The sequence below is a fragment of the Mesoplodon densirostris genome, chromosome 16 (assembly GCF_025265405.1).
Source record: "Mesoplodon densirostris isolate mMesDen1 chromosome 16, mMesDen1 primary haplotype, whole genome shotgun sequence".
NCBI classification, from domain to species: Eukaryota; Metazoa; Chordata; class Mammalia; order Artiodactyla; family Ziphiidae; genus Mesoplodon; species Mesoplodon densirostris.
The window spans coordinates 30217578-30235156 of NC_082676.1; the positions used below are offsets into that span (position 1 = coordinate 30217578).

A 17579-nucleotide genomic window follows, 5' to 3' on the forward strand; every position below is an offset into this window, starting at 1 on the left:
AAGGTTGAGTGGACCGGGTTCAAGAAGGTTTAGCTATGGACAAAGACTACACAGAGATCCACTGTGATATGCCAGGACATGTGTGATGGGAAGACTGCCAGGAAGCCAAATTCCCAGACCTTCTAGACCCTGAGACATGGCCAGGCTCAGGGGTTTCTACCATCTGAGAAGCAGGTGAGGCCCAGGGCAACTCTCTTCTAAGCAGTGACCATCTTCATGTGCCCAGGGCCCCTAATCCTAACAAACCTCACCACTCATGTCCCCAGCTTCATCTTTCCAACCTCTGAACCCAGGTCTGTCAGTTCTAATACTGATCTGCTTCCCATTCCAGCCTCAGGCAGTGTGTCTGACTCTCAAACAGTTCCTCCACCCTTGGCTCCTTGGCCTCTCAAAAAAAACCCTGATCATGAATGACTCTCCTTCACATATCTTATTGATCTACTGGAACATTTCTCAAAGGGGAGACAGAATATCAAATACAAAGGAGAAAAGGGTTTTTAAACACAAACATTAAAGAAAAGGTTTTATAGACAATATCAGCTATTGCTTACCGCAGGGCTGCCTTAAACTGCATCAACTCAAAGGAATTTAACCCAGATCCAAAGGTCTGCTCAGCTACCTCCTTGGCCTGTAAAATCAGTAACAAAACAGAGACAATTAGCTTTCGCAGCAGGAAAGAATACACTTAGAAGGGCCTTTCTCACATATGGCCAGGAGAACAATTCCCATCCCCTCTAAGTGACTACTTTGTATACATCAATAGATTAAAGTGAAAACATCTTGTTAGGGGAAACAGGAGCCTGCTTTCTTCGGGCTGGGTTCACATGAAAACACTTCATTCAGGCAGGTGGCCACTGTAACCTGATCTGGTGACCTGTAACCAGCTGGGACGGTGCCATTGTGAGGCCTGGAAAAGCGCTTTCTCCTCCCCTTGAGAGATCACTGCCCTCAGTGTTTCTGCCCAGATGCTAAGCACATTCAAATAACTAAAGTTATAAAAAATCAGTTAAAAAACAAAGGTGCACAACTGATACTGAAGAATAACCTACTGTTTTGCATAAGCCTTCAGCTAAAGGGCTGGGAAATCCCAAGTACGGGGGAATCAAGTTCAGTGAGGAGTGAAGATGGCAAGGAACTGGTGACAAGGAACTGGTGACTAGGCGATAGTCTCTTTGATATCTACAACACAACCTTTCCAATATCAAACAGTTTGCTTCAGGAAAGGTCCTATTGGCACTGGGAGGCATCAAGCCAATTCGTTCTCATCTGTCACTCGGTCAGATATAGAATTCAACTCAGCACAGCAGGTTAACCACAAAACAGCAAGGAAGTAAACGGTCAGAGAAAGGGAACACATGTGCCTGTCTAGGAAAGACAAGTCAGAATTTCTCATCTTCAGTTAATTTTTTAAAACACAGAATTATAGGAAATCAAACTATGTAGCTCAAAATAAACGTATCTAACTTTATTAAAATTCACAGTAGAACAATCTATATTTTTCTTTATTTTTTAACTTTTGAAAACCTTTTAAAAAACTACTAAGTAAAACAATATACTACAGAATGATTTCTTTTTTAACACAACCAGATATCTACAAAGTGCTGATTAGCTGTCATTCATAAGACAAGCTCAGCACACTAAAGGCATCTCTTTGGTGCCCAAGTTCACACACAAAATTAAGTACTATAAGGTGTCCAAATTAAAAACAGATCGATAAAAAGTTTCACATTAAAATAACCACTAAGGAAAGAGAAATGCGGTATTTAAATTACCTTTGTTAGACTGGAAGTTTTAGCATAACATGCGATGGCAGCCACAACAGCCTCAATAACAGCAGCATATACCTGTGACAAGAGCCTACTTTAAAAACAAAAAATAAGGGTTAATTACAGCATCACAAGTTTCATCAAAAGCTGCGTGCACATAAATGACATTCTCTAAGAAACAGATTTTTCAACAGAATGAGAAAAGTATAATAACAGAACTTGTTGACGTCTAGACCTTTTAAAAGCTACGTGCCCCATTCCAATTTTTACTTTGCTCTTGTTAAACCATGATAAGGACCACCTTTTCTTAATTCTGCTCAAAAGACCAACCCTCCCTGTTTGTGATCCAACAGAAGAAAACTGTGTAGACTCCCTGACCCTCTATGAGGACTCGAAAGGTATCATGACACAGACTTGCTGCTTTTCCAGGAACCAACCACAGCACACCTTCAAGTTGTCTCCTCCCCAGGCCTGCTAAGGGCTGGCTGCTACTGGAACCTCAGGGTGGGACTCCTCAGGGGACAAAAGAGGTTATCCAATTTCTCTCCACTTAAACGAAAAAAAAATTTTTTAATTGGGGTATAGTTGCTTTACAGTGTTCTGTTAGTTTCTGCTGTACAGTGAAGTGAATCAGCTATACATATACATATATCCCCTCTTTTTTGGATTTCCTTCCCATTTAGGTCACCACAGAGCACTGAGTAGACTTCCTTGTGCTATACAGCAGGTTCTCATTAGTTATCTGTTTTGTTTTGTTTTTTTAATTTTATTTATTTATTTTGGCTGTGTTGGGCCTTCGTTGCTTCACACGGGCTTTCTCTAGTTGCGGTGAGTGGGGGCTACTCCGCTGCAGTGTGCAGGCTTCTCATTGTGGTGGCTTCTCTTGTTGCAGAGCATGGGCTCTAGGTGCGCAGGCTTCAGTAGTTGTGGCACGTGGGCTCATTAGCTGTGGTTGGCAAGCTCAGTAGTTGTGGCTCATGGGCTCTAGAGCACAGGCTCAGTAGTTGTGGCACATGGGCTTAGTTGCTCTGCGTCATGTGGGATCTTCCTGGACCAGGGCTTGAACCCGTGTCCCCTGCATTGGCAGGCGGATTCTTAACCACTGCGCCACCAGGGAAGCCCTAGTTATCTGTTTTATACATATTAGTGTATATATGTTAATACCAATCTCCCAGTTCATCCCCCACCTTTCCTCCCCTCCCCTCCCCCCCTTGGTGTCCATACATTTGTTCTCTGTGTCTCTTTTTCTGCCTTGCAAACAGGTTCATCTGTACCATTTTTCTAGATTCCACATACACGTGTTAATATATATTTGCTTTTCTCTGAGTTACTTCACTCTGTATGACAGTCTCTAAATGCAAATTAATAGCCAGAGACCACTTTCTAAATAGCTCACCTGATCTAGAGAATAGAGTCTTTTGAGGGGAAGCATCCCCTGCTCCTGCCCAACCTTGCGCTTCCTATCTGACTTCACACTTCCCAAAGACATTATAAGGTTTTTTTCTTGGGACTTCCCTAGTGGCGCAGTGGTTAAGAATCCGCCTGCCAATGCAGGGGACACGGGTTCGAGCCCTGGTCCGGGAAGATCCCACATGCCGTGGAGCAACTAAGCCCGTGGGCCACGACTACTGATGCTGCACTCTAGAGCCCACGAGCCACAACTACTGAGCCCGAGTGCCACAACTACTGAGCCCACGTGCCACAACTACTGAAGCCTGCGTGCCTAGAGCTCGTGCTCGTCAACAAGAGAAGCCACCGCAATGAGAAGCCCACACACCACAGCGAAGAGTAGCCCCTGATCGCCACAACTAGAGAAAGCCGGCAAGCAGCAACGAAGACCCAACACAGCCAAAAATAAATAATAAATAAATAAATTTATTTTAAAAAGGAAGGTTTTTTTCTTTGCCAGACAGGGAATGCCATGAAGATTCCTAGAAAATCCAAGTCTGGTTCCCTTTTGGGCAGGGTTTCTCAATCTCTGCATTTTGGGCCAGCTAATTCTTTGTTGAGAGGACTTCCCTGTGCATTATAGGATGTTGAGAAGCATTCCTGGCCTCTCAGTAGTAACCTCAGTTGTGACAAGCAAAAATGTCTCCAGACACTGCCAAGCATCCCTGGGGGTGGGGGGTTGGGGAGGGACTGGTGGGAGTGATGTGGCAGAACTGCCCTCGGTTGAGAACCACTGCCTTAGGGGAAGGAGACCCAGGGTCTTATTAGGATGATTACAGAGCGAAGGGGCTCAGCCACAAGGCCTCAAAGGCAAGGGAGGTGTTTGGCAAGTAACTGCCTTATCTAAGAATATGTTTATTTTTAAGCCTGAGAATCTTGTAACAGGTAAAGGAAGGCGAAAGGAGTTTTGTAACAGGGAAGAGCAAATTCTGACTCCACTTGGATCTGTTTCTTCTACTTTAACCTTTGCTTTTCATTGCTTTTGTTATTATTATAATCACTATCTATAGCTGTAAGCATACATAATGGCCTGCCACAGGGAACCCTGACCCTCTGCCTGTTAAACTAGAAGGCCTTTGTTCAGCTCACAGAGAGACATTCTGACCCTGCCCACCTGTGAATGGCTGCAGAAAAGAAGAAATTAACACAACCCCTTCCCAGTGCAGGAGATATTCTGCAAGACAAATGGCCTTTTTACTTTACTTCTTCACCACCTCTCCCTCTCTGATTCTAGAAAAGAAACTGGCATCCAAACCCTGGTAAGATGGTTATTTGGCCACCTTCTTGGTCTGCCGAATAAAGTCTCTACTCCTTGCCTCAACACCTCGTCTCCCAATTTATTGGCCTGTTGTGCGGCGAGCAGAGCGAGCTTGGACTCGGCAACAGTTTGATAGCAGGAAGAACAAAGAAATGATCTGGTCTAACACTCTCATCTTACAGAAGAAACAAGTAGGGCCTGTAGAGGAACTCAGGTCTGCTCTCAGCCTGGTGCCTTTCCATTGTGCCACATCACACTGCCAGCACCTTCAATTTCCTCCTTGGCTCTCACACACCTCTGCATTGCAGGTAAGAGATTTGAATAAGGTAGAAGAAAAAGAGAAACAACACATAACAAAATGACAGCTCCAAGGTTCGACATATCCTGAAGATTGTTGACCAGGCCATGGCAGAGGGGTATGTCCTGGTAGGAAAGTGCCCGGCAGGGACACTGCCAAAGAGCTTGGCCACTTCCAGGTATGACAAGAATCCTCCACATCTCAACACTAAGGGCAAAGATTTATAGAGACCAAAGGCATATAAAGATACCCTTACTCCCTCCCTCACCCAGCTTAATTCAAACATCACTCAGTACCAACACTGGTTCAGGCCAACCCCCTGCTTGGCCTTGTCCTATACAGACCCTCAGGCAAGAGTTCAGTACAAAGCTATCTGGCTTCTGACTCATAGAAAGGCCTGGACAGGAGGCCTGAGACCCATGATTAGGGAAGGGCCTGCTCTATGCCTGGATGGTGCTGCTGTTGCCTTCAGTAGGACTCCATTAGGCCCCAATTCCACCAGCCCTGTGACTTAACAAGTCTCTTGATGTGGGCCCAAGCACCTCTCAACACCAGTCCCTGAAGTACAGCACCAGTGACTTTGGTTTAAGCAAAATGTCTACAGGTCTAGAATGAGGATCCAGGGCAATGGCTAAGCACAGCTGGCATGGAAACACAAACAGGTACAAAGCAAGACTATACATATCCACCAACACATGAGAATGTGGTTGACTTGCTGCTAACGTAAAGAAAACCCGCACAAAAAAATTGCATACACACTACAATTACAGCTACACAAAACCTATATGTATAATTAAAAAAAAAAAAACAAAAAGATACACATTAAGATACTAATGCGTGGGGCTTCCCTGGTGGCGCAGTGGTTAAGAATACACCTGCCAATGCAGGGGACACAGGTTTAAGCTCTGGTCCACAGGGGACATGGGTTTGAGCCCTGGTCCAAGAAGGTCCCACATGCCATGGAGCAACTAAGCCCATGTGCCACAACTACTGAAGCCTATGTGCCTAGAGCCCATGCTCTGCAACAAGAGAAGCCACTGCAATGAGAAGCCCGCCCACTGCAATGAGGAGTAGCTCCCGCTCACCGCAACTAAAGAAAGCCCGTGCGCAGCAACAAAGACCCAATACAGCAATCAATCAATCAATCAGTCAATATGTTAAAAAAAAGAGATACTAACGGGTGGTGTCTAAGAAGAGGAATTATGGTTAATCTTATTTTTTCCCCTTATATCTCAAATTTTCAAGTGTGATTATATTACTTTATATTTTTCCAACAGAGCCTTACGGGTTCTACCCTAGAGATTCTGATTCAGTACTTCTGAGAACTACTATAGCCCGGGAAATGTATGTTTTTAAAAAGATCCTTAGCCGCAGAGCACAGGGAGATCAGCTCGGTTCTTTGTGACCGCCTGGAGGGGTGGGATAGGGAGGGTGGGAGGGAGACGCAAAAGGGAGGGGATATGGGAACATATGTATATGTATAACTGATTAAATTTGTAAAATAAAAAAAAAAAAAAGAAATGGCATATTCAAAAAAAAAAAAAAAAAAAGAAAAAAAAAGAAAAAAAAAAAAAAAAAGATCCTTAAATGATTCTCTGTGGCCTGTCACTGTTAGCCTTTGGGAAGCACAGACCTAATTCGTTTGTGCTAGGATATTTAATTAGGTAATAACAGAACTCTATTACCTTCATAATTCTGAAAGAAAATCCCTTTATGGAATTCAGAAATTCCTGCATTATTATGGACTGATTACATCCTCCCAAAATTCATATGGAACCCCTAATCCCCAATGTGACTATATTTGGAGATAGGGCTGGGCCTTTAAAAGGTAATTAAAGTTAAAGGAGGTCCTAAAGGGTGGGCTCCTAATCCACTAGGATTGGTGTCCTTATAAGAGGAAGAGACACTAGGGACTTCCCTGGTGGTCCAGTGGTTAAGAATCCATCTTGCAATGCAGGGGACACCGGTTCGATCCCTGGTCGGGGAACTAAGATCCCACATGCCATGGGGCAACTAAGCCCACGTGCCACAACTAGAGAGAAGCCCGTGCACCTCAACGAAAGATCCCATGTGTCAATGCAGCTAAAAAAAAAAAAAAAAAAAAAAAAGCAAGAGGCACCAGAGATCTTTCTCTCTCTCCATGTAAGCACAACACTAAGAAGGTGGTGGTCTGCAACTCAAGGAGAGAAGCCTCACCAGAAACCAACTCTGCTAGTACCTAGATCTTGGACTTCTAGTCCCCAGCATTGTGAGAAAATAAATTTTGTTGTTTAAGCCACTCAGTCTGTGGTAATTTGTTACGGTAGCCCAAGCAGACAAGCATTAATGAGTTAACTTCGTGTCTTTGGTTTCCTGCTAAACTGGGGGGGTGGGGTGGGGTGGAGAAATCAACACTAGGCCCTTTCTAGAGAGTTGCATGGCCTGAGTTGAGATCCTAGCTCTGTTGCATAAGTCTCAGTGTCAAATTCAGAGGAAACACCTCTCAGACCAGATGTGGTTTCATACAGGTTCTACCAATGGGTTTCAGGATGTCTTATTTTTTGGAAAGCCCTATTACAAAATGCACAATGTATTAAATATATTAAGAAGCATTATGCCATTTAAATGCATGGGTGTGCAGGCAGAAGGTCTCTGAGTCTGGAGAGAGGAGCAGATGGCAAGCCTGGCAGAGTCTCTAGCCTAGACTTCAAGATGAAAGACAGGGGCTGGGACATTCTGGGAGACTACACAGCTCTACTTTACTTACTAACTTACTTATTTATTTATTTGGCTGCATCAGGTTTTAGGTGCAGCAACGTGGACTCCAGAGAGCACGGCCTCGGTAGTTGTGGTGCAGGCTTAGTTGCCCTGCAGCATGCGGGGATCTTAGTTCCACGACCAGGGATTGAACCCACCTCCTCTGCATTGGAAGGAGGATTCTTAACCACTGGACCACCAGGAAAGTCCCTCTGCTCACCTCTTAAACCAAATGTCCTACCCAACGCTGATCTCAAAAGGAGGTAGATAGGACAATCTCAACATCTGAGTAACTCAATGGGAGAAAGAAAAAATGTAATAGAAATGAAGACTTACATTTGTTCAGTTTTCTTGGGCAGCTTGTTGTCATCTCCTGTGAAAGAGGACCATGTATTAAGAATGTGACAAGATTATAGGAGATGCAAACACTTTCACAAGGAGGCTAGAATTTCTTAATTTGAAGGAGATGTCAAGAACTACATTTTTTTTCTTTTGAGTTAAATACTGTACAAGCACAAACAGTGAAACCTAGCTTCTGCCAGTATCCTCCCAGACCATCATCCCTGACACTGACCTTGACAACCAATCAGCATCACCACTAAACACCAGAGAAGACATGTGGAATCTTCAGCTCTGGAATGTTTTTGCCTTTATTTTTAAATTTTTAAATTAGGAGGTATAAGTAAGCAGGCTCAGTTCTGCCTCTTTCTTCATCTCCTTAATTATCCAACCCAAGTCATGCTTCTTTCAGAGTTTCCTGGCTTATATAACAATGCTCAGGAGAAAACCTGGTTTCTGATGTAGTCTCCTCTGTGAAACAGTGCTGGGACCCTCATTCATTCAAGAGTTCTTCTCTGTGTCTCTTTGCATGTCTGCAGCTTCTGGTTACCCCAGCAAAGAGGATAGCCTCAGTCAGCCTAGCCTTTCTGAATGGCTCCTCAGCATAGAGCACTTGCTCCTGTCAATGTTCCCAGCTTATGGGTACCCTTCTACCATGGCTCTTCCTCACCTTCCTCACTAGAACAACAGGCACCTGGCTGAGTCATCCAAACTCCCATTGCAGCCCATATCTCCTCCTGCTATCTCCAACTACAGCTGACTCATCTTTGCCTTCCATCTGATACCAAGCACTTGGTCTCACACATGATTGGATCTAATATATACTGAGCTGATAATTATTCCTCCTGAAATACACTCTATGAGAAATGTGTTAGGCACATCAACAAGGAATTACAGGCTACAAAATGAGTTTCTGAGGAAAGTAGTAAATCTCAAGTCCACTTCTAGTTCATGGGAGAAACTTTTCATTAGATAAGTTGATGAGATGACAACTTACATGGACTTACCCAAGTAAGGAACATGAGTAGCTCCAAAAAAGTATGTTCTTGAACAAGCAAGGGGTCCCTTTGGTGAAACACACTGTACTACCTGGATATCAGAAAAAAAAAAAAAAAAAAAAGGAAAAAAGGAGCAGAGACTTAAGTGTGTACTGTTAGAGAAACAAACAGTGTATAGTTAATAGAAATCCATTTTATTTTACCAACAGCTGCTTTATTATTTTTTAAACGCATAGGGGAAAAGGTCATCTTTGTTGTTTTTCCAAAGGTATCCTGTGTGTGTTTTATAACTTTGGCTACATTGTGAGGCTGCTGTTGGGTCAGCCCAGGATGCTAAAGAATTAACAACTTAGAAAGAAAAGAAGAAAAAATGTGCTTGGGTTTTGACTGTCATTAATGTTTAGTGCAGAACTTTCACAATTTGAACCTTGGCTGACATGATATGCAGATGTGGGAAGGCAGCTACAAATTCAGGAAAGGAGGTGATACCCAGGTCCCCACCTTCACTTGTATTTCATCTCTGCTAAGTTCTCTAGATTTTTTTTTTTTGGCGGTACGCGGGCCTCTCACTGTTGTGGCCTCTCCTGTTGTGGAGCACAGGCTCCGGATGCGCAGTGTCAGCGGCCATGGCTCACGGGCCCAGCCGCTCCGCAGCATGCGGGATCTTCCCGGACCGGGGCACGAACCCGTGCCCCCTGCATTAGAGGCAAACTCTCAACCACTGCGCCACCAGGGAAGCCCAGTTCTCTAGATTTTTAAATTCTTATTTTTCTTCCCTGCTTAGTTGCTCATTTATACAGATAGAAATGGATGTCCTTTTCTATTTTGAAAATCCAACAATCTCATCAGGGTTCCTAGGATAGTAGGTACAAAATGCAAAAATGCTACCACAAGAAACAGAGGAAAGGAAATTAGCACAGCATCTTTTTTTTTAATTAATTAATTTATTTATTTATGGCTGCATTGGGTCTTTGTTGCTGCGCGAGGGCTTTCCCTAGTTGCGGTGAGTGGGGGCTACTCTTCACGAGGTGTGCAGGTTTCTCATTGCGGTGGCTTCTCTTGTTGCACAGCACTAGCTCTAGGTGTGCAGGCTTCAGTAGTTGTGGCTCACGGGCTCTAGAGCACAGGCTCAGTAGTTGTGGCGCATGGGCTTAGTTGCTCCGTGGCATGTGGGATCTTCCTGGACCAGGGCTCAAACCCGTGTCCCCTGCATTGTCAGGCAGACTCTCAAGCACTGTGCCATTAGGGAAGCCCAGCACAGTATCTTAAAAACAGCTAAATATGACACAAATATTCATTCCTTCTATTTTACTCCATTAAGGAAGTCACAAGAGAATACATGGCATTTTTCTGTAATCCAAGTTATAGATTTGAAATAAAAATTTAATTCTGACTAATCTAAACTATACCATAGTGAATATGATCAATACTGCCATGATCCTAAATGAAAAATCATGTACATAATTCTAACTGTTGGTTAATAGGCTTATTTCCTCAAAACATGTTCCTTGGATTTCCAAATTTTCCCTAACTAAAGGTTTTTTTATAAGGTGCCATGTATTTCAAACCTGCTTCCTTAGATGAGGTCACAAATTTATGTAAGCCTATATTAACATCAAATTTATTGATGTTTAGATGCAACTGACAAGGGATTAATCTCCAAAATATACAAAGAGCTCATACAGCTCAATATCAAAAAAACAAACAACACAATCCAAAAATGGGCAGAAGACCTAAATAGACATTTTTTCAAAGAAGACATACAGATGGCCAAAGGGCACATGAAAAGATGCTCAACACCACTAATTATTAGAGAAATGTAAATCAAAACTACAATGAGGTATCATCTCATACCGATCAGAATGGCATCATAAAAAAATCTACAAATAATAAATACTGGAGAGGGTGTGGAGAAAAGGGAACCCTCCTACACTGTTGGTGGGAATGTAAATGGTGCAGCCACTATGGAGGACAGTATGGAGGTTCCCCAAAAAACTAAAAATAGAGCTAGCATGTGATCCAGGAATCCTACCCCTGGGCACATACTGGAGAAAACCATGATTTGAAAAGATACAATGCACCCCAATGTCCTCTGCAGCACTATTTACAGTAGCCAAGACATGGAAACAACCTAAATGTCCATCAACAGATGAATGGATAAAGATGATGTGGTATATATATACAGTGGAATACTACTCAGCCAAAAAAAGGATGAAATAATGCCATTTGCAGCAACATGGGTGGACCTAGAGATTATCATACTAAGTGAAGTAAGCCAGAGAGAGAAAGATAAATACATATGATATTATATGTGGAATCTAAAAAAATAATGATACAAATGAACTTATTTCCAAAACAGAAAGAGACTCACAGGCATAGAAAGCAAATACATGGTTATCAAAGGGAAGAGGGCATGAGGGGAGGGATAAATTAGGAGGCTGGGATTAACATATACACACTACTATATATATAAAATAGATAAACAACAAGGACCTACTGTATAGCACAGGGAACTATACTCAGTATTTTGTAATAACCTATAAGGGAAGAGAATCTAAAGAATGTGTGTGTGTGTGTGTATACACATATACACATATATATGTATAAATGAATTACTGTGCTATACACCTGAAACTAAGACAATACTGTAAATCGACTATACTTGAAAAAAAAAATGTTATTGACATTTACATTAAAAAGGAAATTGGGGGCTTCCCTGGTGGCGCAGTGGTTGAGAGTCCGCCTGCCGATGCAGGGGACACGGGTTCGTGCCCTGGTCCGGGAAGATCCCACATGCCGCGGAGCGGCTGGGCCCGTGACCCATGACCGCTGAGCCTGTGCGTCCGGAGCCTGTGCTCCGCAACGGGAGAGGCCACAACAGTGAGAGGCCTGTGTATCGCAAAAAAAAAAAAAAAAAAAAAAAAAAAAGTAAATTGGTACAACAGAAATTGCATGTGTAATGTAAAACTGCTCAGATAATCTGGATTTTCAGGTTTAATATCACCTATTAATTTGTAAATTATTCACAAATGGCACAGAAATGGAAAAGATAAGTATGTCACCTTGAAACAGAGCTGAATGAAGATGAAAGTTCATAACTAGGGCCCCCACCACCCCAGGACCAGGTCTCAGTAAGTTCCTTGACTTCATTAGGTTTTCATGTTTGTAAAATAAAGAACCCCAATTATTAAAGAAAGTTGTATAAATAACCTGCTACATTTTTGTTTTGGTAATAGACTATTTTTTTTTAGAGCAGTTTTAATTAGGTTTACAGAAAGACTGATCTGAAAGCACAGAGAGTTCCCACATTATCTTCTGTCCTTCCCTCTGCCTCCACAATTTCCCCTGTTATTTGTCTTGTAATATTATATTTGTTACAACTGGTGAACTAATATTGATAAATTATTATTAACTAGAGTCCATAGTTTACATTAGGGTTCACTCTTTGTATTGTACATTCTATGGGTTTTGACAAATGTATAATGACATGTGCCCATCATGACAATATCATACAGAATAGTTTCACTTCCCTAAAAATCCACTATGATCCATCTATTCTCCCTTCCTCCCAAACTCCAGGCAACAACTGATCTTTTTACTGTCTCCATTTTTTTTTTTTTTTTGGCTGCACTGCGTGGCTTGTGGGATCTTAGTTCCCCCGACCAGGGATTGAACCCAGGCCCTCGGCAGTGAGAGTGGCAGTGAGAGCATGGAATCCTTAACCACTGGACCACCAGGGAATTCCCTTTACTGTCTCCACTGTTGTACCTTTTCCAGAATGTTATATAGTGGGAGTCATATACTATGTAGCCATAAAAGACTGGCTTCTTTAACTTAGCAATATGCATTTTAGGTTCCTCCATGTCTTTTTGTGGCTTGATAGCTCTTTTTATCACTGAAACACAGTCCACTGTATGGATGTATCACAGTTTATTTATCCAGTCACCTGCTGAAGGACATCTTGGCTGCTTCTAAGTTTCCAAGTTTGGGCAATTATGAAAAGTGATGTTATAAGAAAAAATTCCTTGTGTAGGTTTTTGTGTGGACCTAAGTTTTCTGCTCACTTGGGTAAATACCAAAGAGCATGACTGATGCTAAAAGTATGTTTAGTTTTGCAAGAAACTGCCAAACTGTCTTCCAAAGTGGCTGTACCATTTTGCATTCTCACCAGTAATGAATGAGAGTTTCTGTTGCTCCACATTTGGTGTTGTCGGCGTTTCAGCCATTCTAAGGTGTGTAATGGATGGCTAAATTATTGCTCCAAACATTTCACAGCACGATCCTCACTGACTCTTCTACTAGTCTATGAGATCCTTCGAGGCAAAGACTATGACTAAATTTGCCCTGCACCTAGCACAGTGATTGGCACATAGTAGACACTCAATAATGATTACTGAGTTAATGACTGAAAGCCCTTTGGCTTTGGAGTCATACAGACCTAAAAACAGAAATTGGCTAAGTCATCCACAATGTGGGTGTGCACTGGGGTTAGTTTCTTTTTTTGCAATTTTTTTGAGATAATATTAACTATTTTAAAGTATAAAAAAATGTACTGGTTTTATCATTGTGTTCTTTTGTCCTCTTTATTGTTCCAAGATTCCTTCTTTTTTTTTTTTTTATCATTTCTTCTTTGTTTTGGCCAACCTTCCTTTAGTCATTCTTTTAGGGTAGGTCTGCTGGCAACAAATTCTCGTAGTTTTCTTTCATCTGAGCATGTCTGGATTACCCCTTCATTACTGAAGGAGGTTTTCACTGGATATAGATTTCTAGATGATAGTTCTCTTTTAACACTTGAAATGTGACAGTCAAGACATAACAAATTTAGGCTTGGAATGACTCTATTTTCAAGTTAATTTAAAATTCTTATTCTACTGTTGATACTACTTGGATAAATGAAAGTTTGGTTTGTGAAAGTATTTTTTTAACCTTTTCCCTTCAATATTTAAAAATTAAATATGATACTTTCAAATCCTATCTAGTACTTACATAAAAATACACAGTCAGTTTTTATTCACTTTTCACACCAAAACAACTTCAAATTCAAGGTTAAATCAATACACTAGTTGGAAAGGTTCCATTTATCCAGCTCCCCTCCTCCCTATTTGATAATAAAACCAATTAAGCACCAGGTAGTCAAGCCACTCACCATGTGTTTGGCAAAGCTCCCGCTGGGACCAGTGCTGCGTACCAGGTGCCCTTCAGAAGGGAAGTTAAAGTTGCCAGCATTCAGGTTTTCTCGTGTGGAATGATTACCAAAGAGAACAAATGGCTGCCTATTAGGGCTAGAGTGGCAAATCAAAAACATGTGATTAGTGAAGAGATATCTGGCTAGGTAAACTTCCAAATGAATGAGTTCTTGGGCTTCTCTGAGTGTCATCCTGCAGTTTGAGCAAGGTGATTAGTACAGTCCACCTAATGCTCCCTGCTGGTTGGGAAGAGATACCAGATTATCTTTGACTCCTCCTACTGACCCACAGGGACATAACTAAACCCAAGCCATGTTTATATTTTTAGCTTGTCCTCTGCTTAAGGAGAAAGTTCTTTAAGTTTGCTGTCCATGATGCAGAGATGGAGCAAAATCCCAGTTTTATACAATAGCATTTTGATAGAAATATACATTTTCAAGAATGATAGCAGTTGTGATACTCACACTGTAGACAAACAATAGAGCTGTTAACCATTCCCAAGTAGCTTTAGGAGGGAAGGAGGAAAGTAGGGTTCTCACCATCACACCTACCCGTCCCTGCACCCATCCCTCTCTTCCCTCTTTCCTCTTGGCTGCAATGCTTCCTCATAGTTTCCCTACTTTCCACTCTGCTTCCACTCTGCCCTCCTATAATCCATTCTCCACATTGCAGAGAAGATAATCTTTTAAACATGCAAAGCCTTTATTTTCAGGAGAAGGGCTGACATCTTTCACATGGCCAACAAAGACTAATATGGTCTGGCCTGGCCAACTTCTTTAGCTCCATATAAGGCCACTCTCTCCCAACTTCCACACTCCGGCCAAATTCATCTTCTTTTATGTTCCTCAACACACATTTCTTTTATGTTCCTTACGTTCTCATCTCAGGACCACTGCTTTTGTCCCTTAATTATCTTTACTCATCATTCACATCTCATCTCCCCCCCAGAGGTCAGCTCTCCAGTGTGGTCTTCACAGTACCATGTTCTTTTCTCCTTCAAGGCGTCAATCAGTTTGCAATTACATATTTCTTTGTGAGGTTGCTTGATTAATGTCTTATTTCTCCACCACATTATTCACTCCATAAGGGCAGAGACTGTGTCTGGTTTATTTTTAAATCATGTATCTCTTGCTTAGTATGTCATACCTATTTGTCAACAAATAGTCAATGACTAAAGGATATTTTAAAAAGATAGTTTCTGCTATGGATTGAATGTTGTGTTCTCCCAAAATTCAACATGTTAAAATCCTAACCCCCAAAATGATGGTATTAGGAGGTAGGGATTTGAGGAGGTGATTAGGTCATAAGGATAGAGCCTTCACGAACAGGATTATAAAAGAAACTCTTATAAAAGAGGTTCCAGAGAGATCCCCCTTGCCCCTCCTGCTATGTGAGGTTAGAGTGAAATGACACCCATCTATGAGAAAGTGGGCCCTCACCAGACACCAAATCTGCCAGTGCCATGATCCTGGACTTCCCAGTCTCCAGAACTGTAATGGAGAAACAAATGTTTGTTGTTTATAAGCTACCCAGTCTATGGTATTTTTGTCACAGGAGCTAAAACAGACTAAGACAGCTTTCTTTATCCCATACCCTTTCCTTAAATTGCCCTTAGAGTACGTCATGTGGAAAATCCTTTGTATTTCTTCTCATTGTTCTTAAACATACTTCCTTAAAGCTTCAGGCAAACTGGGGCTGTTAAAAGTAAAAATGACCCTGATTCTATTCTGATGCTTAATTCAATATAAGTGAGACTCTGTGCAGAAAAAGATGACTTTGAGTCCCAGTCAGGGTAGTCTGTCTCATTACCAGATTGGACTGCAACTGGGGAAGAAAAGAAAGATCTACTCGCATTTATCCATCAGAGGAACTATCCGCTGCTGGGCCCTCCTGATTATCATTGCAAGAGAGGTACTGAAGGAAACACTTCAAGAAAACAAATGCAGCAACCTTCATTGCTCCCATGTCTTCCTGGGGCTTGACCTTTATGCCCAATCCCTTTATCCCTTTTACTCCCCAACAAGCCACTGTCGATCACTGCCCAGCCCTTGGACACTCTGCTTCCTCTAGCTTTGCTGGGTTACAGATGGAATAAAAAATTCCTTTCTTTAGATTTTAGCAAGTTACAATGTTTTAAAAGCCACCTTAATATAAAACGGTTTTTAATACAAAAATACAAAAGCAGTGAAACAGACAATTTTATAGAGTATGGATTTCTTACTCTGTGATGACTAAAGTCAACCCATATTTTCCTGACTCCACCTTCTGTACTTAGATTCTCTCCCATTTCCACCCCCTTGTCAACCCCGTTTTCTCTATTACCATTCAATTTCTTTCCCAAGAATCTTACCTATTTTCAGTTATATGACTGGAAATCATTCCATGACTAAAGTAACTTCTGAATGGCTAAAAAAGAAGTCAACATTACATATATTAAGATCACAATTTTATAAAACAATGACAAACTCTTCATATATGCATGTATGTATATAGTGTGTGCATGCATGTGTGTGTGTGTGAGAGAGAGAGAGAAAGAGAGAGAGAAAGAGAGAAAGAGGGAGAGATGCATGTTTATAGATTGTTATAAGAACATGGGAGGACATATGTGGTGGATAACAACATGAATTTTGGAGACAGAAAGCAAACAAACAACAATTAGCAAAGAAAAAAAAGACAAAAGGCTGCAAAAGAAAAAGAAAGGAAAAGGAAGGTAAAGAAAAATCCTTGTCAAATTTTACAGTTTTTAACTACTGAAGGGAAACTGGACAAACCACCATCTGTGCTCTAAGTTACTAACCATATAGGAATCTTCTTCTTCTATTAAATTTGTTTCTACATTTCCAATAATTAGAATTATGTTAATTCTATAAATTATAATATATATTAATTCTAATATACTAATTTAAAATGAGTAATGAGGGAGAATCCAAGGGACTTAGAAGTACTGACAGAAGTTTCCCAGGAAACCACAGAAGTACTTCTCAGCTTTGATGTGCATAGTGCTAGGCTAAACACTAATCAAACATTGATATGCAGGGTCTTTGTCAAGAGTTCAAAACTTCAAAAGGCAATTCTAATCCCCTTAAATAATACTGATTGTTTCCCCCCACCCCCGATTAAATAAATAATATATGCTTATTTTAGAATACAATAAAAACCACCTACAATCTCTAAGAACTATTAACGTTCTGGTACATTTTCTTCAAATCTTTCTTCTATGGTATATTCATAGAATATATATAGATTGTACCAAAGTTTATTAAATAGTCCTTTATTCTTGGAAATTTATATTGCTACTAACTCTTATATCATAAATAATACTGTAATGAATAACTTTTCATAAAGTTTATCTACAGCTCTGATTATTTCCTTAAGGCAAATCTGGAAATGAAATTATAGGGTAAGAAGGCAAAACTATATTGCCAAATTGTTTTTCAAAAAAGTCTGATCAATGTACACTTCCACTTACAATATCTGAGTGTGCCTATCTCAGGGTAAGCACTGTCCAATAAATGTCCTTTTAAAAATATATTTGTCAAGTTGACAAAC

General features: G+C 41.1%; 1 protein-coding gene across 3 annotated transcripts in view; it reads right to left on the bottom strand.

The window, feature by feature from the left end:
* DNAAF9 (dynein axonemal assembly factor 9) overlaps positions 1–17579 on the bottom strand; it is a 150377-nt gene that overhangs the window by 69344 nt on the left and 63454 nt on the right. Inside the window, exons 9-15 of one of the 3 annotated variants that reach the window (XM_060077929.1) lie at positions 16381–16436; positions 15470–15520; positions 13991–14126; positions 8854–8935; positions 7844–7880; positions 1773–1857; positions 552–628 (exon numbers count right to left, since the gene is read on the bottom strand). In XM_060077929.1, the coding sequence (XP_059933912.1) occupies positions 552–628; positions 1773–1857; positions 7844–7880; positions 8854–8935; positions 13991–14126; positions 15470–15520; positions 16381–16436 (524 nt within the window). Of the gene's footprint in view, positions 1–551; positions 629–1772; positions 1861–7843; positions 7881–8853; positions 8936–13990; positions 14127–15469; positions 15521–16380; positions 16437–17579 lie in introns of all 3 variants that reach the window. The other 2 variants (XM_060077928.1, XM_060077930.1) reach the window with 2 other exon arrangements.